General features: G+C 41.5%; 1 protein-coding gene across 2 annotated transcripts in view; it reads left to right on the plus strand.

The window, feature by feature from the left end:
- RELCH (RAB11 binding and LisH domain, coiled-coil and HEAT repeat containing) overlaps positions 1 to 19,528 on the plus strand; it is a 447,561-nt gene that overhangs the window by 208,307 nt on the left and 219,726 nt on the right. For both annotated transcript variants that reach the window (XM_030203226.1, XM_030203234.1), the window contains exons 15-16: positions 7,509 to 7,673; positions 7,991 to 8,138. In XM_030203226.1, coding sequence (XP_030059086.1) covers positions 7,509 to 7,673; positions 7,991 to 8,138 — 313 coding nt within the window. The remainder of the gene's footprint in view (positions 1 to 7,508; positions 7,674 to 7,990; positions 8,139 to 19,528) is intronic.

Here is a 19,528-nt window from a genome sequence, read left to right on the forward strand (position 1 = left end):
TCCCATCACATTATCCCAATGGAGTCAAAAACAAGATACCTTCCTGCTGGATACAACTTATATCAAGTTCAATTTTTTTTTTAAACTTGAATTCCTTGCCCTTGAAGATATTGCTATAGGTAAAAGGGACTTTGAAGCCATCCTTAAAGCCATAAACACCCCTGGACCTACTTCAGTACTGATACTCTGTTCTTCAGGGTTTCCAAGCAAAAATCTAGCAGAACCCACATTCCATACAGCCTTTCTTCAAACAGCTAAGTTCATTCAGCTCCAGGCCATGGTAAGCCACAGTTGCCAAACCAGTCTGTTGTGCTTGAAATCAGCCATGAAAAAAAAATCCATAGTTCCTAAATCAGGTGATTTATATCCCTGAGTATAGATCCAAAGATTTTAGACACGGGGGAAGAAATTTTTATTTACGAGCTATGCGGGTATCCAGGATGGTAAGTGTTCAGTTACAAATATTATATTTTTAGCATTCTCAAGTGAATCAGCATTAGATTTACTTTCTACTGCTTCATCTGGACAAATCCTCTGATTGTCGTACTACCAAGCTGAAGGTTCGCCATGCTTTAACATCTCTAATGCAAACGGTTGGACTGATTTATGGTTGGACTGATTTATGGTGTTTGTTTCATCCTGACACCAGAGAAAATTCTTTTTATTTCACCCCTCATCACTCTTACTCCAGATTAGATTAAATATTGGGATCTACGTATATAATCCACATGTTATCCACTACTAAAATCCACAAAGTATCCAGCTTGGACCATGCTGCAGTTACCTGTGAAATTTCCAAATCATCATCATGGAGGCTCAACACATCCTTATTGTCTGACCCAACTTTTTTACAACATATTTCTCAGAAATTGGCCACATTTTTTTTACCTCAATTATAAATCTAAAGTGTCCTTTGTCACTACTTGGGCAATGTGATCAGCTTCTCTGCTTATATACGTAAAGCAAACTGCATCCATCACTCAGTTGGAAAGAGAAATACAAAAACTTGAGTCCACTCTGTTTATTTCTTCATCTAAAATCACACTGCAAAAGCTATGGTCACTTAAAATGCAACATAATTCTCTTCTCTCCAACATTGCCTCTGCAGTTACCTTTAAACAAAGTGCTGTTTATTACTCAGAATCTAATAAAGCTGGAAAGCTTTTTAGCATCCTATCTCAAGGCCAAAATAACAAAGCAATGAATAATGCACATCAAATCACCCTCTAGAAACTTGTGCCCTACGACACCTGAAATTCTTTAAGCTTTTAAACAATTTTACACCAGTCTCTACTCTTCAGAAAGTTCTGTCATGGAGTCTAATATAACTTCATTCCTATCTGGAATTCAGCTCCCTCATTTATCTGATCAGTAAATTCAACTTCTTAATGTCTGTATCAGTCAGTGAAATTAACTCATCAATAAAACTACTCCCTCCTGCTAAAGCTCCAGGACCAGATGGAATCCAAGTGGAGTTTATCAAATCCTCCTCTGCCTCACTGTCATCAAAGTTACAACAATCCTATCAAGCACTGCTTACCGCTCCATATCAGCTAGGGCAATTCCTTGAAGCCAATATTATTGTTTTGCCCAAACCGAACAGAAACCCTCAGCTGGTGCAAAACTATAGACCCATATCCCTTTTGAATTCAGATTACAAAATATATACAAATGTTTTATGTTCCAGACTGGAACAAGTTATTCACTATTATCCATAGGGACCAAGTTGGCTTCACGAAGAACAGGTTTGGTGCGGACAATAGACGGTTGCTGTGCCATTTAATCCACTCCACTCGATCAAGGGTTTTGCCTATTTCAGATGCAGAGAAAGCTTTCGATCGAGTGGAATGGAAATACTTATTCACTGTTTGTCACATGTTGGAATCCCAGAGCAATTTATTAAAATGTTACACTTGCTGTACTCGTCTTCTGTGGTGCAAATAGCTGGTAACAATGAACTCTCAGAGCTGTTTGTCTTGCATAGAGGCACTCGCCAGGGATGCCCTATCTCACCGTTGCTTTTCAGTTTGACTCTTGAGCCACTCTTGGTTGCTATTTGATAGAATGCTTACATCAGTGGAGTTGTAATTAGTTCTCAGGAGTTCAGACTTTTGGCCTCTGCCAATGATATGCTTTATCTAGCACAACCCCATACTTTATTAGTAGCACTCATAGATTTAATATTGTAGTTCTCTAAGCTTTCGGGCTACAGAACTAGTTGGGACAAAATTAAACTAATGCCCCTTAATGACCACTGTGTACCTTTTTCCATACCTGGATATCCTCTCAAATGGATTACTTCCTCCAAATACTTGGGCATCTTTTTTTGACAGAGATGTTTTGTCTACTATCAAACTTAACATTGGTGAAATTACCTCTGCAGTTAAACTATTTCTTCATGGTCTCCCTTGCACCTTTCCTGGTGGGGAAGACGACTCGCGCACAAAAATTAATAATGCAGCATAAATTGGTGTAACAAATATGATAAATCTATACTAGCAAAAATCCAAACACCAAAATCTTTAACTTCTAAAGTATACAGACTTACGTATTTAAAGGAAAAAGGGACCTCAGAAATCTGCAGGATAAATATACATGAGAGTGACCAGCAACAAGCTTAAGCTGGTATCCTGTTTCTATCATCGGACTCAAAAACTCCTTTTATATTTTTAATTATTTTGTTGTGCCACCATTCACTGTGCATCAAAAATTCATGAAATAATACTGTGGTGATAAGGACACCAAAATGAAAATATTCATGAAACAGCGCTTAGCTTCAATGTTCTACGGGGCCACTGTTTCACCTGTATTATGACTTCATCAGGAACTCATGCTGCTCATTATCACCAAAGTTGGGAATCTTCAAATCACCAACTTATAGTTGATCTGAAAAATAGAGTCTTATAAATTTATAAACCTCATGCTATATAACTTATAAAACTTAATCTTCACCCTCCCGGTTCACATACTTCCAGCTTTCTAGAAGATTGTATTTCAATATGGCACTCATGCATCACATGCTAACTCATTCATTTAAATAAGGTGGTTGACATGTCCGATTAGCGGGAATCTTAAAAAGCTGTCATCATAATCCATCTAAAACATAAAAAGTCTTTACCACAATCTCTATATAACATGAAGGGTTATTAATAAAAAATATGCCAATCAGTTGTACTAGTTAATCCAGCTGGTTCCATAGTTCTCATGTCAAAAATCCATTTTGCGCCTCATCGCTGTAATTGTATCTTCCGATCTCTTCCTCTTGTACCGGGCAGTACCTTGTCCAGGATGCAACATCATTAAACAATGGCTCCTTCCTATTCATTCTATTAATATTTGACCTGTGCGCCAACATCCTGACTTTGAATGATCTAGTGGTCATGCCCACATATATCTTCTTGCATGGGCAACAAATCATGTAAACCACATAATTCGATGATAGAAACAGGACACTGGCTTTAGCTTATTGCTTGTCACACCCATGGATATTTATCCTGAGGTTTTCTGAGGTCTCTTTCTCCTTTAAATATATGTCTGTATACTTTAGAAGTTAAAGATTTTGGTGTTTGCATTTTTGCCATTAAAAACTTGACTCACTTAAGATGATAGTAGTCCCTAAGATCATTTATGTTTTAGCTATGGTCCCCTATACTCTTTCCAAATTCCTTTTATAAAACACTGGAACTGCTATTGACAAATTTCCTTTGGAAATCAAAGTCCCCAAGAATCTCGTTAGCTAAATTGAAAGCATCCAAAACACACGATGGGGCGAATTTTCCAGATCTGTTTTACCATAAAGCTTTCATCTTACATCAGGGTATAGAATGGATTTCTCCCACCTTGGGCGTTATTAAAGAAACAACTAATTGATCCTCTCCTCCTCTCTCGACTAATGGGCATGCATCTTCCTAAATGTATCGCAGCTAATCCTTTTATTAAAACTACTTGCTCACTGCTTGTACATTTCGATGGGCAGCTAACGGTACCCTGGTCCAATTCCTTATCTCTGTCTATATGAAATAACCCTTCTGTGTTAATTGACAGAAAAAAAATCTCTTGGTCCCCCTAGCGGAGCATAGGCATAAGGAATATGAGCGACTTTATTAATCCACTAACTCACACTTAGTTGTCATTTTGTAAAATGAAGAGTAAATTTCTCTTAATTAACTCTCACTACTTTCAATGGTTGTAATTAAGATCCTTGTTTTAAAAAAATGTGACTTTGCTGTTCTAGACCTTTTGCAGTATCCTACTATACTCGACATATATACTAAACGTCATCAAACTGGTCACGAGGTCATTTTTAGTTTTATTAAAATAAATCTTCTCACAAGTGTCTTGGATTACGTAAACGTTGGGAAGAACATATAATGTACCCGCTAAATGACGTGGAATGGGAAATGATCTGGAACTCTTTATTTAAAAGCTCCAAACCAATCTCTGTAGTACAATCCATGTACTTTTTTTTACACATGGATCCTTTTGGACTGCCCTTAAATCTCATATTATCACTCCTTCTACCTCCAGCCTATGCTGGGCATGTAAACAGGTTCCTGGAACCTTCAAACATATGCTATTTGATTGTCCCCAAGTTCAAATCTTTTAGACAGATACTTGGCATACTATTTCATCCATGTTCAAATTGATCCTGTTTGTTATAAATACTCCTTAAAGATATGTTTTAGGAGTGTCCTTAGTGAGTATGAATGCTTACTTTTAAACACTTTGATTACTGTTGCTTTAAAAATAATTTTTGCTTCATGGAAATCCCTGGACCAAGCTAATCATAAATCTTGGTGGAACTTAGTGTTCTTTACCTATAAGTATGAAACTTACATTTCAACTGAAAAATTATGTAACTTGTAGTAAGAAATGGTCTCCTATAATATCCTATTTGGATCAGCCATAACATATTTTTCACTGTCATGTGTTATATGCATGTTTTTATGAATAATGTTACTCACCCTCTTATTATTCACTGTTACTAGTTCTTTGTGCCAAAATTAAAAAAAAAATACTAAGACTTGAAAAAAAGGACATAGAATAGGAACACCATGTACAGTGCACTCCATTTAAGTGCACGTCGGATAAGCACATGCTCTGTTTAACTGCATGCCATACTTTGGTCCCGTTTTTGGCGCCATCAATTTCTATGAGGACAAACTTCGGTTTAGTGCACCACTTATAAGTGCAAGATTCGCTTATGTGCATGGTTTAAGATTGCTCCTCTGCAGGAAAGACTACGCATAAGCGCACGCATGGAATATGGAAGCCGATTGCCATGTGACAAAGGGGCGATGAATTTGAAATCTCATTGGTTAACTGCCACAGGCAGAATAAGCAAAAGAAAGTTGCCCACTGGAGTCGTCGTCATCGCGCAACTATAACACTGGCTGAACGAATAGAAGTTCTTAAAAAATTAGAAAACAAACAAAGTCAAGCATCTATTGCTAAAGAATATGTTGTCAATCCCAGTCAAATTTCACGTGTCTTGAAGCAGAAAGATCAGCTTCTAGAAGACTGGCAAAACAATACAAATCCACACAGGAAACGTAAACGGGCGGGAAAAGCTGAGGATGTAGAAGATGCTCTTCTTCGGTGGTTTTCTCAAATCAGGAGTAGACAGTTCCCTGTCAGTGGTCCACTGCTTATGGAGAAAGCTAATCAGCTAGCTGAAAGTCTTGGACTAACTGAATTCAAAGCCACTGTTGGATGGTTGGAAAGATGGAAGGAGAGGAACAACATAAAATTCAAGAAACAGCATGATGACTTTGGTGCTGAAAATTGGGTTGTTTCAGTTCTTCCTACCATCTTGAACGAGTTTACACCTCGTGACATTTTCAATGCTGACAAAAATGATCTCTACTGGCGAGCGATTCCTGATGGAACACTTGCATTCAAACAAGCCGAAACTACAGGAGGTAAAACATCGAAGGACCAACTGACGATCCTTCTTTGCTGCAATATGGATGGGAGTGAGAAGTTGGAACTCCTCGTCATTGGAAAGAGCAAACAGCCCCGTTGCTTCAAGAATGTTAAGCGACTTCCTGTGTCATACGAGGCTAACGCAAATTCATGGATGACGGGGGAAATTTGGAAGCAGTTGCTAAAGAAGTTAGACACTAGAATGCGGGCACAAAAGAGTCAGATTTTGTTGCTTTGTGATAATTGTGCTGCACACAGTGATGATGTCAGGCTGTCTAACGTCAAGGTGGTCTTTCTGCCACCAAACACTACCTCTCTGATCCAACCTATGGATCAGGGCATAATAGCCAATTTCAAACAACATTATCGGGCTCTTGTGCTACGTCGTCTGATGAGCGTTATGGATGATCAGACTGGCAAGGATAAATGTGCTGTTGAACTGGCTCGTAATCTATCACTGTTGGATTCCCTACATATACAGAAAGAAACCGGGAATCTTGTTAGACAGGCAACCATTGTGAACTGCTACAAGCGGGCAAGCTTTGTTAAGGATGTGGAGAGGGACAAAACAGATGCAGGTGTTGCAGACGCATCAGATGAACAGACTATTGACATCCCAGCCGGTGTTACTGAAGAGGAGTTTTATCACTAAGTAGCTGTTGATTACGATCTGCAAACAGCTGACGACAGCACTGATGTCGAGATATACACCTACATGCAGGCAACGGCTGATGATGAAACAGATGATGAAATGAGTAGCGAGACACTTGCTGACGAAATTCAACAACCTCCTGTCACTTCTGCAAGAACGCTGGAGAGTCTCAACACTGTGCGTGCCTATCTGGAGGCCACTGGATGTCAGTGCTATGACAGTTTTTACCATCTGGCAGATGTAGTCTATGGAACTCACAGACATAATAGTGTACAGAGGACTATGATTACTTCAAGTAAGCCTAATGTCAGTTTACAGAGACTGTATACTGTACGTATAATAAACAGTACTGTACATATGTTTATCAGATGTCAAGCTTCTTTGGGTCACAGTGGTTAAGTGCATGCTCCGGTTAACTGCATGTATTTCTTTGGTCCCAGACCCTTGCACTTAAGCGGATTGCACTGTATATCTGTCCAAGACACTATCTACTGTCTTTTTCTTCAAGTTCATTATGGACTGAGGTACACTACACAGATCAGCTGGGCGGGAAGGCTGTTCATTTCCTATTAGTCTATAATAATTCATTAAGCTTGAGAGAGCCATTCCAACCAGCCAGCCTATGGAATCAATTGTGTCTGCATTATCCTTCTGTGTACAGAGTACCCCTATTACAGGCAAGCTCCTATGCTTTCTGTGTATAAAATTATACGTGTGTATATTTAGTAGTGTTGACTCTACGTATAGTACTGCTGAATATGCAAATAGTTTGAATTGTCTAGACATTTCAAATTATCCAGGGATCCTACTCACTATTGGGCTCACTAGCCATTCAGCTTAAGTGAGACAAGTGCATTTTAAGTGACCAATTTAAGGTTTTCATCTAACATGGACTGATTTAACTAGTGAGTATTTTTTTCCTTTCTGCCAGGGATTTGAACTGCTGCAAACGGCTTTGGGTGACCCCTCGGAAAGAGTAGTTAGTGCAACACATCAGGTATTCTTACCTGCCTATGCTGCATGGACCACAGAACTGGGCAACCTACAGTCTCATCTTATTCCTACGCTGCTAAATAAGATTGAAAAACTACTCAGGGTAAGAGATCTGCTGTGTCCATATTTAAATCTGCTATTTTATCATTAAGTTTTTCGTTTAATTTTTGCACCTTTTTCTAGCTAGTGTTGCTCTGGTTGGTAATGCATTTTGACTATCATATATTTCTAACAACTCAAGTAAACCTTTATTTACTCCATTGGTGTTTAGATACCACTGGATTCTTTACTACATTATTATAATCTGTTGATGCTAAACCAACCAAGAGTACCAGAGCAAACATAATAGTAACCCAAAATAGATCACATCACATACTGTAGACTGAAAGCATGTACTATTTTGTTTGTTTGTTTTTACAGGAAGGTGACCATGGATTGGATGAGCATAAACTCCATATGTATCTCTCTGCCTTGCAGTCCTTGATCCCTTCACTCTTTGCTTTGGTGCTACAGAATGCACCGTTCACCAGCAAAGCCAAGCTCCAGGGTGAAGTACCACAGATAGAAGGTACAGAAATCTTTAAATCTTTTAAGATATCAAATTTCATACCAGATTTATCACAGTGCTACAGTCCAAAAGGATTCCAGTATTTGATGCTTTAGTAAATATATTTCAGTCTGATTATTCAGAGAGCTGAATAAAACAACAGAAGTATTTTCTGAGCAGAGTAGTTGATGTTAATGAAGTGTAAGTGGTGCCTGCTCCTCCTGAATGCCTTTCCTATTTAAATTTTACAACCTTGACAAAATATCCTTGACATCCTTGAATCCACCCACTTATCCCTTTTATAGTTATTATTATTATTAGGATTTATTTTCCGCTTTTTTGAAGGAATTCACTCAAGGCGGTGTACAGTAAGATTCACTGTTCATGAAAAACCAAGCAGCTTATTTGCCTTATATAGTGCAAACAGTAGAGATAATTGAGTTATCCTTGAGCTGAGAAAAATAAAATCTTAATTTTTGGTCTTATACAAAACTGTAATGCTGTCTTCTCTCTATTTTAGGTAAAAATGTAGGTTAGGTATCCAAGCCTCTCTTAGTGTTGCTTTTGGAAGAAAAGTTCAACAAACTGCAATTATATCTTTCCCATGTGCTGTTTTAAGAATTGTGCCTTTGTTCCGGGGATCCAAAATATACAAAGAACAGCAAAGAATTTCTTACCTATCAATTCTGATTCTGAGAATTTACATATATCATTCTTAACCAGCCATCAACATTGCACTATGATAAAAATTGTTATTACTGTGAAATCGCTGGTTCTGATTTACTAAAAGGAAATATTTATAGTGATAGTAGATACTGTATCTCCTGTTAGATGGCCTGTAGCATTTGTCTCCCCCTACCAGTATTTATATGGAAATAAGAGCTAATGGGAATTAGAATCCAAATTGAGCTGCTAATTATTATAAGAACATAGACGTTGCCATACTGGGACAAACCAAAAGTCCATCAAGGCCAGCATCCTGTTTCCAACAGTGGCCAATTGTCATGTCTGTGGCCGTGACCACCCTCAGCCTTACCTTGTTTCTGGGGGTCAGCTTCTGAACTGGCTCCTGCCTGTCCTGTCTGAGCTAGCTCTGCCTCTGTATGCTGGCTGCTTGCAGCATGGCTCTAATTACTCCACTCTACTGCACCTGAAGGTGCTGCCTGAGTTAGCTCTACCTCTGTCTCCAGCCTGGCTCTGTTTGCTCCTCTGTGCTGCACCTAGATATTCTAAGTCTCTCTATATTCTGTGTGCGCTCTGCCTGCTCCTTGGTTTGTACTTCTCTCACCCGCTGGTGGCCAGAGCCAGTGGCTGCCATAGTTTGTCTTGCTGTTCCTACCCGTTCCAGACTTTAGCCGAGTCCGGTCCGGTTGTTCCAGGCTGCTGGACCTGTCTCTCTTGTTTGTGCCTGGACAGCCTCCATAGTTGCTTACTGATGGCTGCAGCTGCTCCTCAGGTGTTGAAGGGCTTTATTAATCACTTAGAGACTGCAGCCTTTGCCTTTGCATTGTCTAAGGTCCCTGGTATGTTAGAGTGCTCTGTGCACTGCTACCTTGTCCAGTTCAGTGTGAGTTTCTAGCTTGTTACTAGTAGCTTGGGCATAGCTTTTCTTGTTGGCTTGTGTAAAGCTTTACTAGTAGCTTGGGCATAGCTTTTCTTGTTGGCTTGTGTAGAGCTTTACTAGTTTTCCTGTGTGGTGTGTTGTGTTGTGTTGTGTGAGTTCCTAGCGTGTGACTAGTTAGCTTGGGCATAGCTTTGCTTGTTAGCTTGTGTACAGCTTCACTAGTTCTCTTGTGTTTTGCTTAGTGTGAGTTTCTAGCTTGTGACTAGTTAGCTTGGGCATAGCTTTCTTGTTAGCTTGTGTACAGCTTTACTAGTTTTCTTGTGTTTAGCTTTCTGGTTTTCCCGTGTGTGTTTTCCTTTGCTTCTGGAGCTTCAGCCCTAGTCTTGTCCGCTGCTTGACCCGACTACTGCCTGAACACCGATACTTGCTGCCTGACCCAACTACTGCCTGAACCCGGATATTCTGTGCCTGTGGCCAGACCTGACTATTGCCGGAACCCGGACATTCCCTGCCTGTCTGCCTTGCTTTCGCCTAGGTGCCTGGGGGCACTTCTGTATCCTGATTCCTGTTGTTCCTGCTTGCTAGTTCCAGTTCCGGCTGCCCGAACCTGAGGGCTCAACCCTCGGGGAACGGTGGCTAAGCGTAGGTGAAGCCTAGGTCCAGTGGGTTCCGGTCCCGTGTGTTCCAGTCCAGTGGGCTCCACTCCAGTGTGTACCAGTCCAGTGGGTTCCAGTCCAGTGCGCACCCGTCCGGTGTGTTCCAGTCCTGTGTATTCCAGTGCAGAACTCCAGTCCGGGGTTCCAGTCCAGCCTTGCCTCGTCTCTGCTTTGAAGGTGACCTTGCCTGCCACTGCTGCTCCACGGTAGTGGTCCAAGGGCTCACAAACCCAGTGCTTCCAGGGAAGAAGCCTGACAGAATTCAAAGGCCTTCGAGAACCCGACACCAATCCAGATTACAAGTACTTGACAAGATCCCAAAACAGTACAATACATTGTATGCTGCTTATCCTAGAAATAAGCAGTGGATTTTCCCCAAGTCCATCTTAATAATGACATATGGATTTTTCTTTTAGGAAGTTATCCAAATCTTTTTAAAACCCTACGAAGCTAACTGCTTTTACCACATTCTTCTATGGCAACGAATTCCAGAGTTTAATTACATGTTGAGTGAAGAAATATTTTATCTGATTTGTTTAAATTTACTACTTTGTAGCTTCATTACATGCCCCCTAGTCCTAGTATTTTTGGAAAGAGTAAACAAGCAATTCACGTCTACTCATTCCACTCCACTGATTATTTTGTAGACCTCTATCTTATTTTACCCTCATCCGTCCTCTCCAAGGTGACGAACCCTAGCCGTTTTAGCCTTTCCTCATAGGGAAGTCATCCCATACCCTTTATTTTCGTCGCCCTTCTCTGTACATTTTCTAATTCCACTATATCTTTTTTGAGATGCGGTGACCAGAATTGCACACAGTATTCATGGTGCGGTCGCACCATGGAGCGATACAGAGGCATTATAACGACCTCTTTTTTGTTTTCCATTCCTTTCTTAATAATACCTAATATTCTTATTGCTTTCTTAGCTGCTTCCGCACACTGAGCAAAGGGTTTCAACGTATCATCAGCGATGACAACTAGATCCCTTTCCTGATTGGTGACTCCTAATGTTGAACCTTTCATCACATAGCTGTAGTTCGGGTTCTTCTTTCCCACATGTATCACTTTGCACTTGCTCATATTAATCATCATCTTCCGTTTGGATTCCCAGTCTCGTAAGGTCCTCTTGTAATTTTTCACAATCATCTTATGATTTGACAACTTTGAATAACTTTGTGTCATCAGCAAACTTAATTACTTCACAACTTACTTCCATCACTAGATCATTTATAAATATGTTAAAAAGCAGCGGTCCCAGCACAGATCCCTGCAGAACCCAACTTTTCCTTTTTATTCTTTATTTAGGCTAGGGTGCAGACGACCTCTTCACTTATGACTGAAGTAAAAGCAATGGGTTAAGTTAAACACTTGATTTTACTTCTGCCATAGGCTTTAAGAAGGGGGTGAGTCACCCAGGCCCTCGCTGTGCCTATTTTAAGCAAGCTAGCATCTATGCAGAGGAGCCAGCACTGCTATAGGGGAGCCCCTGTACAGGGACAAAGGTACTGGGGTAGGAGGGGGGCAGTTGCACCAAGGCCATGCAGAGAGAGGAACGCTCAAAGGCACCAGTAGCATGAAGTAAGTTAAGTGTGAATGGTAGGCTGCTGCCTTATTCCTCTCCCACTTTCCCTGTAACAGTGTGTGTCTTATTCTGAAATGGAATGTGGGCTTTCTTCCTTTCTTATCTCCAACCACCTACCATGCTGTTATCAGCTTCAAAGTCTGGGGCAGGAAGGGCTGCAGAAGCATCAAGCACTGGCTGCAATGAGTGTGAGGCAGTGAAAAGCTGCCCATTACAGCCTGCTTGGAAGCAGTGCTTCATGTTTCAGCAGCCCTTTCTGCCTAAGACCCTGCAACTGAATTAAAAGCACATCATGCAAGTGAAGATAACAGAGGAAGTGTGCCAGCATTTCATTTCAGCACAGGACACACACCAGTCTGTTTTTTTTTTCAGTAAGGGGAATCCTTCCCCATAGGTGTCAGCACTGGTGAGTGTAGTGAGTGCTTGAAAACCTCCAGTGTTAAGCAAGATCCTTCCTATATCTAGCAAGGGGTAATTTGTGTTGAATTTAACATGAGCAATTGTTTTGAAAATTTAGTTCCTATGGTTCTCTTTTGTCAGTGATGACTTTGTTTAAATCACACTATGTTTTAAAATAATTAGGTGACCCTTGATGGTATTGTGGAATGTATATAAATTTGTAGAAATAAAATTCATTGTACCACATGAGATCAGTAAAACTGGCCTTTTTTATTAGAGCTGCATAATGTATCTTGTTGCAACAAGGAGAAAAGAAGAGGGGAGAAGTCTCTATCCTTCCAAGTCTCCCTGAAGTTTGGCAGCCCAGTTGCTTACATTTATATCCTCAACCACATATGAGGTTATTGATCTATCTACATTGAATTCCATAGCATCAGCAAGACATCTTTTTAGAATGCTGAACTTAATCTAAGCAAATATGCTAAAGTACAAAGTAAAAACCTGTTACATAGCATTTCTCAACTAGATTTTTTTTTTTTAATATGTTTATTAAAGGCTTTTTCATACCGATAGTACAAAGGTAAACTCAAAAATAAACACAAAAGCAAACATCCCCCCCCCCCCCCCCCCCCCCCCCCCCCCCCCCGAAAATAAACACAAAGGAAGATCAAAGAGCCATGGCAATACCCGGAAACACACAGTATGGATACACAAAATCAAGTGGTGCTATGCGGCTCCTTACAAAAGTGATCTAAACGAGCCCAGGTCTTCAAAACAGACTTAATTCGTCAACGCCTATGGGCCAAAATGGTTTCATATTTCCTAATCACACAAACATAACTCCACCATTCATTATAATTGAGGTACACATTATTTTTCCAATTGGAGACAATTAAATGCAGAGCAACAGCTAACAGTATGTTGAACAACTTTTTATCGGACTCCAGAAGGAGGATATTAGGACAAGAGGCTCGTAAGATCACAACCTCATAAGAAAGCGCAGTAGTCTCTGGCAGGTGAAAAATAAGGCACATTCTTGTCCAAATAAGTTGCCAGTAAGCTCTGACGTTCTTACAGTAGAAGACCATATGCGCTAATGAGCCATCCCTCTCCTGGCAACTAGATTTAATATTAGACTAACATGTATAACCTGTTCCCTTTAGTTAAACACAGAATATGCTTTATTTTTCCAAAAAAGACATATATCACAAATACTGGTCAGTTCAGACCTTCTTTAACCTCTTATCTAAAGCCCTTTCTTTGTAAATATAGATAAGAAGGTCTGTAGTAAACATTTTTATTTGTACTTACTGGCCTTCCCCTAAGGTCAGCTAAGCTAGCATTTCTCACAAAAGACAATTTCTAACGTTTTGAAGACATAAATGTTAGCTCTAACTTTTTTTGTTTCCATAGTATGAACATGGTGTGTGTGTGGTGAGGGGAGGGTGGGGGATTCAAAGTGAAAATGTGCATCAGGAACCAGATGATTGTCCGCCCCTCTGTCTGGCCCTGTGGTTCACAAGAAAGCTGAGTCCTAATACCGGATCCACGGTGAACCTGGATTGATGAGATCCCAATTACCCCACAATTCCATGGTGTGGTGGATTCTGCTCTCAAGAGAGCTAGGAGTACTAGAGACTATGCTTCGGCGCCCCCAGGCAAAGAAGCTAGGACTCTTGACTCTTTTGGGAGAAAGACATATGAGGCCGCTATGCTTGCTGCCAAGATCCAGTCATACCAGCTCTTCACAAGCGTACACGTGCGGTACTTGATAAGTCAACTGTCCAGCTTGGTTGATGCACTCCCTGCAGAGTTGGCCGAGCCTTTTCGCCAGGTGATCAGGCAGCAGAAGGCGTGTCGCAAGTTCCTGGCCAGGGGTACTTTTGACAATTTTGACGTGACATCCAGGATCACTGCTCAGGGTATAGTGATGCGCAGACTCTCATGGCTGCGTGTGTCTGACCTGGATCTTTCAGTCTAGCAGCAGATGGCGGATGTTCCTTGCCGGGAGGGGGACAATCATTTTGGAGAAAAAGTAGAGGATCTTGTTAATCAGATTAAGAAGCATAATGATGCTTTGGATTCTCTCTCCCACCCGGGTGCCTTCTGCTACAGCCTCCTCATCTAGGAGGTTTTTTGGAGGGAAGAGAAGTGCTCCCTGTTCCTACTCTAGGCGTAGGTACACTCCTTCTCGGCAGCCTGCCCAGGCTCACCCCCAGTGCGCTCGTTCTCGTCAACAGCGTGCGTCTAAGGCCCACTCTGCTCCCCAGCAAAGGCAAAGGACGGGTTTTTGACTGGCTCCAGTTCAGTGTAGCCTCTGTAAAAGTGTCCGTACCGGGGGGAGGTTGATGTTTTTTTCACCAAAGGTGGCCTCTCATAACCTCCGACCGGTGGGTTCTTCAAATAGTCCGGTTAGGATACACCCTCAATCTGTAATCCAAACCTCCAAATTGCCCACCAGGAGCTCATTCTTACAGCTCCCAGCACAGGCAGGTACTTGCAGAGGAACTCTCCACCCTTCTGAAGGTCAATGCGGTCAAACCCGTTCCACCAGGGGAAGGATGACTGGGATTCTATTCCAGGTACTTGTGCAAAAGAAAACGGGGAGGGATGCGTCCCATCCTAGACCTAAGGGCCCTGAACAAATTTGTGTCGAAAGATGGGCTCCCTTCTGTTTTGAAAATGCCCCTGAAAGAAATTATAACATTCACAGTTTTGTTTTCTATTCCTTTCCTAATAATTCCTAACATTCTTTTTGCTTACTTAGCTGACGCCGCACACTGAGCAGAGAGTTTCAACGTATCATCAACAATGACACCTAGATCCTTTTTCTGGGCAATGACTCCTAATGTGGAACCTTGATTCATGTAACTATGGTTTGGGTTTGTCTTTCACACATGCATCACTCTGCTCTTGCTCATATTAAAAGTCATCTGCCATTTGGATGCCTAGTCTCTCAGTCTCTTAAGGTCCTCTTGCAATTTTTCACAATCCTCTTGCGATTTAACAATTTTGAATAACTTTTTGTCATCCTCAAATTTAATTACCTCACTAGTTATTCCTATCTCTAGTTCATTTATAAATATGTTTTAAAAAACAGTGGGCCCAGCACAGATGAATCCCACTATCTATCGTTCTTTTCATTTTATTATAGTCTCCTTTCTGAAAGTTAAATTCTAGCGAATTGAATTTTCTGTGTATACCTACTCCAGAGCTGATATCAAATCTGATAATATTATGATCACTTATCAAGGAGCCCCAACACCATTACTTCTTGCACCAGATCATGCGCTCTACTAAGGACTAGGTCTAGATTTTTTCCTCCTCTTGTTGGTTCCTCAGCCAGCTGTCCCATAAAGCATTCATTGATTTCATCAAGGAATTTTACCTCCCTAGCATGCCCTAATGTTAAATTTACCCAGTCAGTATGGTAATTGAAATCACCCATTATTATTCTGTTGCCCTGTTTGTTAGGCTCCCTAATTTCTGATAACATTACTACATCAGTCTTTCATCCTGGTCTGGTGGATGGTAGTACAGTCCTGTCACTGTCCTTTTCCCTTTTACACATGGAGTTTCTATCCATAGGGATTCTAAGATGAGTTTTGTGTACTGCAGAAATTTTAGTCTGTTTGATTCAAAGCCCTCTTTAGCATATAATGCTACCCCTCCACCAATTTGATCCACCTTTTCACTACAGTATTATTTGTACCCTGTATCCCACTGATTGTTTTCCTTCCACCAGATCTCAGAGATGCTTATTATCTTTTTATTTAGTGCAGTATATTCTAATTCTCCCATCTTATTTCTTAGGCTTCTTTCATTTGCATTTAAACATTTGAAACAGTGTTTGTTGTTCCTATTTACAACTTGCTCAGCAGATGACAGTGTTAATTTACAATCTTAAAAATCTGTCTGCTCTTTATTTAAAGACACATGATCTACTATGGTTTCAATTGCAACTCACTATCGGGATGCCCTACCTTCCCTGTATGATATAATTTAAAGATACCTTGTTCCAAACCATGTACTTTTTAGTGACTGTCTGCCTTTCCCCAGTTTCTAGTTTAATAACTGCTCTTTCTCCTTTTTAAATGTTGATGCCAGCAGCCTGTTTCCATCCCGGTTAAAGTGGAGCCCATCCTTTCAGAACAGGCTCCCCTTACCCCTGAATGTTGCCCAGTTCCTAATAATCTAAACTCTTCATCCCTGTACCATTGTCTCAACCACGCATTGAGACTTTGAGCTCTGCCTGTCTCTTGGGTCCTGCATGTGGATTAGGGAGCATTTCTGAAAATGCTGCCCTGGAGGATCTGGATTTCTGCTTTCTACTTAGGAGACTACATTTGGCTTCCAGAACCTCCCTGAAGTTCTTGCATGTAAGGTAGTATTCTTAATAGCTCTTGCTTCTGCCTGAAGAGTAAGCCAACTTCAAGTACTTGTGGCAGACCCACCGCATACCAGGTTGTACCACAACAAAGTTGTACTCTGAAATCACCCCAAATTCCTTCCTCTAGTGGGATCAGAGTTCTACCTCAATCAGTCCATTGTACTACCTGTCTACTTCCCTATGCCACACACTCATCTTGGAGAAGCAGCACTGCATACTTTATACTGCAAACATTCTTTAGCATATTATCTGGTGCATACAAAACCTCATACAGTGGGGGAAATAAGTATTTGATCCCTTGCTGATTTTGTAAGTTTGCCCACTGACAAAGACATGAGCAGCCCATAATTGAAGGGTAGGTTATTGGTAACAGTGAGAGATAGCACATCACAAATTAAATCCGGAAAATCACATTGTGGAAAGTATATGAATTTATTTGCATTCTGCAGAGGGAAATAAGTATTTAATCCCTCTGGCAAACAAGACCTAATACTTGGTGGCAAAACCCTTGTTGGCAAGCACAGCGGTCAGACGTCTTCTGTAGTTGATGATGAGGTTTGCACACATGTCAGGAGGAATTTTGGTCCACTCCTCTTTGCAGATCATCTCTAGATCATTAAGAGTTCTGGGCTGTCGCTTGGCAACTCGCAGCTTCAGCTCCCTCCATAAGTTTTCAATGGGATTAAGGTCTGGTGACTGGCTAGGCCACTCCATGACCCTAATGTGCTTCTTCCTGAGCCACTCCTTTGTTGCCTTGGCTGTATGTTTTGGGTCATTGTCGTGCTGGAAGACCCAGCCACGACCCATTTTTAAGGCCCTGGCGGAGGGAAGGAGGTTGTCACTCAGAATTGTACGGTACATGGCCCCATCCATTCTCCCATTGATGCGGTGAAGTAGTCCTGTGCCCTTAGCAGAGAAACACCCCCAAACATAACATTTCCACCTCCATGCTTGACAGTGGGGACGGTGTTCTTTGGGTCATAGGCAGCATTTCTCTTCCTCCAAACACGGCGAGTTGAGTTCATGCCAAAGAGCTCAATTTTTGTCTCATCTGACCACAGCACCTTCTCCCAATCACTCTCGGCATCATCCAGGTGTTCACTGGCAAACTTCAGACGGGCCGTCACATGTGCCTTCCGGAGCAGGGGGACCTTGCGGGCACTGCAGGATTGCAATCCGTTATGTCGTAATGTGTTACCAATGGTTTTCGTGGTGACAGTGGTCCCAGCTGCCTTGAGATCATTGACAAGTTCCCCCCTTGTAGTTGTAGGCTGATTTCTAACCTTCCTCATGATCAAGGATACCCCACGAGGTGAGATTTTGCGTGGAGCCCCAGATCTTTGTCGATTGACAGTCATTTTGTACTTCTTCCATTTTCTTACTATGGCACCAACAGTTGTCTCCTTCTCGCCCAGCGTCTTACTGATGGTTTTGTAGCCCATTCCAGCCTTGTGCAGGTGTATGATCTTGTCCCTGACATCCTTAGACAGCTCCTTGCTCTTGGCCATTTTGTAGAGGTTAGAGTCTGACTGATTCACTGAGTCTGTGGACAGGTGTCTTTCATACAGGTGACCATTGCCGACAGCTGTCTGTCATGCAGGTAACGAGTTGATTTGGAGCATCTACCTGGTCTGTAGGGGCCAGATCTCTTACTGGTTGGTGGGGGATCAAATACTTATTTCCCTCTGCAGAATGCAAATAAATTCATATACTTTCCACAATGTGATTTTCCGGATTTAATTTGTGATGTGCTATCTCTCACTGTTACCAATAACCTACCCTTCAATTATGGGCTGCTCATGTCTTTGTCAGTGGGCAAACTTACAAAATCAGCAAGGGATCAAATACTTATTTCCCCCACTGTAGGAAGCCCTCCCAGCTTTTTGTATCCTTTGACCCTATCAGATTAGGGATACCCATTACCAAATGTACTATCTGGACTTTGCTGTCTGACTATCTCTTTCATGTATACTGTTTAGCACCCCTTCCCAAATCCCTGGGAAGGATAATCAGTGGAAGTCTGTACGGGCTAAACCTTCAGGGGATGCTTCTCCCTGGATTCACTCTTTTATACTTTAAATCTTATCTGTTCTATTATCACAGGAAGAGATATACTCTGAATCAATTTGTAAAAGAAATTTCTTCTTTTAAAAAAACTTTTATTTTAGACAGCAATCAGATAAAGCCAATTACATTGCAATGTCATAAAACATATATTCTATAGCAAACAATTGGGTGTCTTTCTTCCTGTGAGGGGAACTAAAGCAAAATCTGATCGACTTTACTAAAGCTCCACCCTCTTCTCTTTCTTCAACTCTGTTTTTATACTTTTTTTCTTTCACTTCAAGCTGTATACATGCAAAGCTCAACGTCTACTGATCCCCTCTCACCTTCCTGGTTTCTGCTGCATCTGCAGTTAATTACTTCTACACCCTGCCCCCTACCCCCTTTTCTTGTTTGTTTACTTTCTCATTTCCATTCCTTCAGAAATTCTAGTTTCACATTCCCGGAGATATCGGGATTCCCGTGGATACCACAGGGATCCCGTGAGGATGGACCAAGGTCCACATCAGTGGCGTAGCTACGTGGGGCCTGAGGGGGCTTGGGCCCCCGTAGATTTCAGTGGGGACCCCCCTCCCGGCGAACCCGCCGCTGCCTACCTTCCGTTTTGCTGGCGGGGGACCCCACTCCCCGCCAGCCGACGTCCTCTCCCGTAGAACGCAGCGGCACTGGCAGAGAAAAGTCTTCTTCCTTGCATGCTGACGTCCTGCACGTTAGGACGTCAGCATGCAAGGAAGAAGACTTTTCTCTGCCAGA

This window comes from Microcaecilia unicolor, chromosome 1, assembly GCF_901765095.1.
Source record: "Microcaecilia unicolor chromosome 1, aMicUni1.1, whole genome shotgun sequence".
Taxonomy (NCBI): Eukaryota; Metazoa; Chordata; class Amphibia; order Gymnophiona; family Siphonopidae; genus Microcaecilia; species Microcaecilia unicolor.